Consider the following 5,709-nt stretch of genomic DNA (forward strand, 5'->3'; position numbering starts at 1 on the left):
CAAACCAGCCGCGCCTGCATCTTTAGTTCAAAGCGTTGCAGGCCCGAGAGCCCTGGAGTAGAGGGAAGGGGTGGGAGTACCCCTGCACCTACTGCTCCGCCCCCTGCCCTCTGGCCTGACCCTCACCCAGCCTTCCGTTTCCCTTGCTCTGCTCCGTGCCTGCCACCTTGCTTCTGTCTTCTGCCACCATTACCCATAACTCTGGACAGGTGGGCCAGATACCCACTATTTCCTATTTTTCTCTTTTTGGGGTTGAGGGCGCAGGGCCGCATCCTCACGGCCCAGCCGGGGTTTAGAACCAAGAAAGGGCGGCCACCTCCAAACACCTGTAGTATTCTGCCTCCCCGCCCCCTCCCCAATCTGGCGCACTGAGGTCTTGGTACCTGGCCTAGGACAGGTGATCATTTGAACTCAGAAGCTGGATCGAAAATAAAAAGGACGAATATGGTTGCTAGGGTTTCTAATTCTTATAAAACAGGAAAGCAGAGAGGACAGAGGCACCCCCGCCCACAGCCAGGCGGACTCCATATGCCCCATTATTGATCCCTTAATTCCCCTCTCTCCTCCCGCCTCGTCCCCCACCTCCTGCCCTGTTTGTTTTAGTTACGAAATGTTGTGGGCACCTCAGTTGTGACTGAAAAGTAACCTTGAAACACGCCGTCCTGACTGTCAGAGACAAATAGTCTCCCAACCGTCGCAGCAGCTGGCGGGGCCGCGCGCGCCCTGCGCCCGGCACCCGGACCGTGGGACGGGGCTCCTCCCCTCCAGCCGCCCCGTCCGGCGCTGGAGGCCTGGCTCCCGCCGGGGAGGCGGGACCCAGCGCCCCGCACGCCTCCCGAAGCCGCTCCGGGTCTTAACTGTAACGGGAGGGGCCTCCCAGCAGCCGCAACAGGCGAGTTAAAGGTGTGTACACAGTTTTTCTAAATACGACAGCGCTTTGCAGATTGGCTCTGTCACCGGTTGGTTGTTTTGACAGGGAATGAGCCCTGAGAACTAAGAAATCCGGGATAGATAAATGCGGCTTTGATAAGGCTCTGCAGGGGCGAGAGCGGGCGCGGAAGCCGGACGCGCCCTCGGACAGGCGCGCCAGGGGCCCGGCTCTATGGGACGGGGACGGGGCCAGAGCCCTGGGCCGCTCCACTGGGTGGCCTCCTCCCGGGTCCCTCCTCCCGTGGGGACTCCCCGCAGACGAAAGGGGGCTGGACCCGGGGGCCCACGCGCCCACCCGCCCCGCTCGCCAGTCCGGGCTCCGCGTGCCCGGCGCAGGGCAGCTGCGCGGGCGCCGAGGGCAGGTGCTGGGCGCCGGCCGGGGCTCCCTCTCACCCAGGTGTGAGCTGATTATTCAAATGGGCTGCCCCGGGTCTGGGGATTGGAGGCCCGCGGCCGCGCGCTGCGCTATATCACCAGCAGCCCACGTCACTGCGGCACTTGTCCGCTGCGCGGTCCACACCTCCTCCTCCTCCTCCTCCCTTCCCCCCCTCCTCCACCACCTCCACCTCCTCCTCCTCCTCTTCTGCACCCCCCCCCCACCCGCCCCCGCGCCGCGCGCTTCCCGCCGCCTCCCGGCAGCTCGGCACTGCCAGCCTCGGCCTCCACCCGGCAGCCCGCGAGCGCGGCGGCGGCGGCGGCGGCGGCGGGCGGCGGGCGCTCCGGCAGCGGCGATCGGCTCCGGGCCTCCTCCCACCCTCGGCCCCCTCCTCCCGCGACTCACCCCTCCCGCCCACTTCCAGCCACAGCCTCTGGCCGGCCGAGGGAGAGAGGGAGTGGAGCCGAGAGAGAGGGAGCGCGAGAGGGAGGGAGGGGACGGTGCCTTGGCTGACTTTTTTTAGAAAGGAGGGTGGGGGTGGGGGGGTGATTGCCGGTCGTTTGCTGGGGCTGTTAAATTTTAAACTGCCATGCACTCGGCTTCCAGTATGCTGGGAGCGGTGAAGATGGAAGGGCACGAGCCGTCCGACTGGAGCAGCTACTATGCCGAGCCCGAGGTAGGCACTCGCCTTGGCCGGGGGAAGCGGGGTGGCGGCGTCCGCTCTCGGCCCCAACCTCTGGACCGCTTCCCCGGCCGGCCCCCGGCCCCCACCCCAGCCGCTCCGGGCAGCCGCCTTTTCCACCCTCCTTCGACTCAGATGGGTCTCTTTTTTATACGACACACTGTTAGCCTTGAGATAATATTAACTTTGTGATCAAATATTGACTTGCGGCGCCTCCAAATCCTCTTCGTGGCCGAGCCACGCACTATCCTAACAGAGTTGTGTTTGGCAGCGCGCGGCTGGGGAGGGGTGGGAGGTCGGCCGGCGAGGGGGTGGGGAGCTGGAGTGGAGAAGGTGGGTAGGAGTTGGGGGCTGAAGTAGAGAAAAACGGTCCAGGACTAGGCGACAAAGAGAAAGAAAGTTTGTGGCTGCAGAGCCCAGCCGCGTGTAGTTCTGTCCGCGGTCCCCTCCCTGTCCCTCCACTCAATGCCTCCGGCTGGCCCCAGACTGCGCGCAGGTACCGCGTTTCGGTTCCCCTGGGGCCCAGAATGGGGTCCCGGGAGGAAGGCTGAATGGCGAGGACCCTGGGATCGTCTCCGCGGGAGGCCGCCGGGCGCCCTGCGCCTTGTCCCACAGGTCGCTGGCCAGGGTCGGAGGTGGCGTCCGGGGCCGCGGCGCCTGCTCGGTATGCTGGCGTGAGAGTCGGGGAGACTCTGCGGGGGGGAGATGCATTTGGGATGCCTGGCTTGGGGCGCTCCCGGGGACCTCTGTTTTAGAGTCTGAGAGAGGCGCAGGAGGGCGAGGAGGCGGCCACGGGCGCAGAGCGGCGGCCCCCGCGCCACCTCCCCGAGGGCGATCGCGGCGCGCTCCGGGTGAAACGGACGCGGGGCCGGGGCCGGGCGAGGGCAGGACTCCCCGGAGGCCTCCCTGGAGGCGGGGGCCTGGGCTGGCCCGGTGGGCGGGGGGTCAGGCCGGGCGCGCTTCAGCCGCGGTGCTAACGCTGTGCGCCTCCCTCCGGGCTCTGTCCTCAGGGCTACTCCTCGGTGAGCAACATGAACGCCGGCCTGGGGATGAACGGCATGAACACGTACATGAGCATGTCGGCGGCCGCCATGGGCAGCGGCTCGGGCAACATGAGCGCCGGCTCCATGAACATGTCGTCGTACGTGGGCGCGGGCATGAGCCCGTCCCTGGCCGGCATGTCCCCCGGGGCGGGCGCCATGGCCGGCATGGGCGGCTCGGCCGGGTCGGCCGGCGTGGCTGGCATGGGGCCGCACCTGAGCCCGAGCCTGAGCCCGCTCGGGGGGCAGGCGGCCGGGGCCATGGGCGGCCTGGCACCCTACGCGAACATGAACTCCATGAGCCCCATGTACGGGCAGGCAGGCCTGAGCCGCGCGCGCGACCCCAAGACGTACCGGCGCAGCTACACGCACGCCAAGCCGCCCTACTCGTACATTTCGCTCATCACCATGGCCATTCAGCAGAGCCCCAACAAGATGCTGACGCTGAGCGAGATCTACCAGTGGATCATGGACCTCTTCCCCTTCTACCGGCAGAACCAGCAGCGCTGGCAGAACTCCATCCGCCACTCGCTGTCCTTCAACGACTGCTTCCTCAAGGTGCCCCGCTCGCCCGACAAGCCCGGCAAGGGCTCCTTCTGGACTCTGCACCCCGACTCGGGCAACATGTTCGAGAATGGCTGCTACCTGCGCCGCCAGAAGCGCTTCAAGTGCGAGAAGCAGCTGGCCCTGAAGGAGGCCGCGGGCGCCGCGGGCGGCGGTAAGAAGGCGGCCGCCGGGGCCCAGGCCTCGCAGGGTCAGCTCGGGGAGGCCGCCGGGCCGGTCTCCGAGACTCCGGCGGGCACCGAATCGCCCCACTCGAGCGCCTCCCCGTGCCAGGAGCACAAGCGAGGGGGCCTCGGGGAGCTGAAGGGGACGCCGGCCGCGGCGTTGAGCCCCGCGGAGCCGGCGCCCTCGCCAGGGCAGCAGCAGGCCGCGGCCCACCTGCTGGGCCCGCCGCATCACCCGGGCCTGCCGCCAGAGACCCACCTGAAGCCGGAGCACCACTACGCCTTCAACCACCCCTTCTCCATCAACAACCTCATGTCCTCGGAGCAGCAGCACCACCACAGCCATCACCACCACCAGCCCCACAAAATGGACCTCAAGGCCTACGAACAGGTGATGCATTACCCCGGCTACGGGTCCCCCATGCCGGGAAGCCTGGCCATGGGCCCGGTCACGAACAAAGCGGGCCTGGACGCCTCGACCCTGGCCCCAGACACCTCCTACTACCAGGGAGTGTACTCCAGGCCCATTATGAACTCCTCTTAAGAAGACGGCGTGACCTGGCTAGCCTGGACCCAGACGGGAGAGACAGGAAATGGGGTAGAGACCCTGAGAAAGGGGCGCTGGAAAGTTGCGAGGGAGAAGGACCCATCACACCCCTGCCCCCCCGGAACAGAGGTCTCCCCCACCCTCTGCAGCCCTTCCCTCCCTCACATGGGCCACACTGATGTCTATCATGCTATATAAGGAGGGAAAGGGAAAAAAAGATAGTCAAAAAAAGAGAAAAAGGAAAGCCTCAGTTTCCACTACCGTGTAGACGCCTGCTTCTTTAAGCACCTGCGAATCCTGACTTTTTGTTGTTGTGGTTTATCTCCGTTGCTGTCATTGCAGGGAAGTCTTACTTTATTTAAAAAAACAAAAAAACAACAAAAAACAAAAACAAAACAAAAAAGAAAAAACACAAACTTTTGTGAGTGACTCAGTGTAAAACTGTAGTTTTAACAGAAAACAGAGTTGTACTATTGTTTAAAGAAGAGAAAAAATGATGTAAGGGTCTGTTGTAAATGATCAAGAAAAAGAAAAAAAAAAAAGCATTCCCATTCTTGATACGGTGAAATTCAGGTCTCGAGTCTGATTAATTTATGGTTTCCGTGTGCTTTATTTATGGCTTATAAATGTATGTTCTGACTACAAGGACCAGAGTTCCACGAATCTATATTAAAGTGTTATTGCCAGTTTTTTGCTCTGAATCTTCAAGATTTTTTGTTTTCCTTTGCCTGATTTAAAAAACAAACAGACCTGGGAATCAGTTTAAAATTGAGGGAGGGAGATCCTGGCTGGTTGCAGGTTTTATTTTATTCTGGGGGAGGTAGTTGCTGTTTTATCGACTGTTTATTATTAGCATTTTCAGACAAAGTAAAGTTGAATGAATTTGACAGTAAACAGACACATACCCATTGCCCAGATCCTACAGTTCCCATTTCACGATACTTGTTATACAGCATATCTGTCCATCTATGCACACCTGCATCGGTCCACTTATCTTATTTTCCTAGATGCATTTCAAAGTAAATTTCAGACTTCAGTACACGAAACACTTCAGCAAGGACATGTTAATGGAACTCAACATTGTTCAAGGTTACTTCTTTGAATTTGGGGTTTAACTTTACACACAGTGAAACTCACAGATCCCAGGTGAACCATTCTGGGGATTGTGGGGATGATGCACGTTTATCTCCGAAGCCTGGAGAAAACCACACATCCTATCTGTATTTTCCAGCTGGGCCATGTGAAGGTGCAATGTTGTTGACATCTCTGGGACCCTGGGGCTGGCTTCTCTGGAAAGAAGCCTGGATTTTCCATGTTTTTTCCTGTATGTCCAATCCTAGGCCTCCCTTCAAGGCAGGGAGCCCCGATTGGACTTGCAAATTTCTGGTGCAGCTCTTTTCCTTTTC

At 60.9% G+C, this 5,709-nt stretch overlaps 1 protein-coding gene across 1 annotated transcript; it reads left to right on the plus strand.

Moving 5' to 3' along the window:
* The first annotated feature begins 1,867 nt into the window (after window positions 1–1,867).
* Window positions 1,868–4,986, plus strand: FOXA2 (forkhead box A2). The gene is made up of 2 exons (XM_079946188.1): window positions 1,868–1,982; window positions 2,999–4,986. The coding sequence occupies exons 1-2, from the start codon at window positions 1,896–1,898 to the stop codon at window positions 4,298–4,300; spliced, it is 1,389 nt and encodes a 462-aa protein (XP_079802314.1). The 5' UTR covers window positions 1,868–1,895; the 3' UTR covers window positions 4,301–4,986.
* Window positions 4,987–5,709: the final 723 nt, after the last annotated feature.

This window comes from Stenella coeruleoalba (genome assembly GCF_951394435.1).
Source record: "Stenella coeruleoalba genome assembly, chromosome: 15".
In the NCBI taxonomy this organism is placed as follows: domain Eukaryota; kingdom Metazoa; phylum Chordata; class Mammalia; order Artiodactyla; family Delphinidae; genus Stenella; species Stenella coeruleoalba.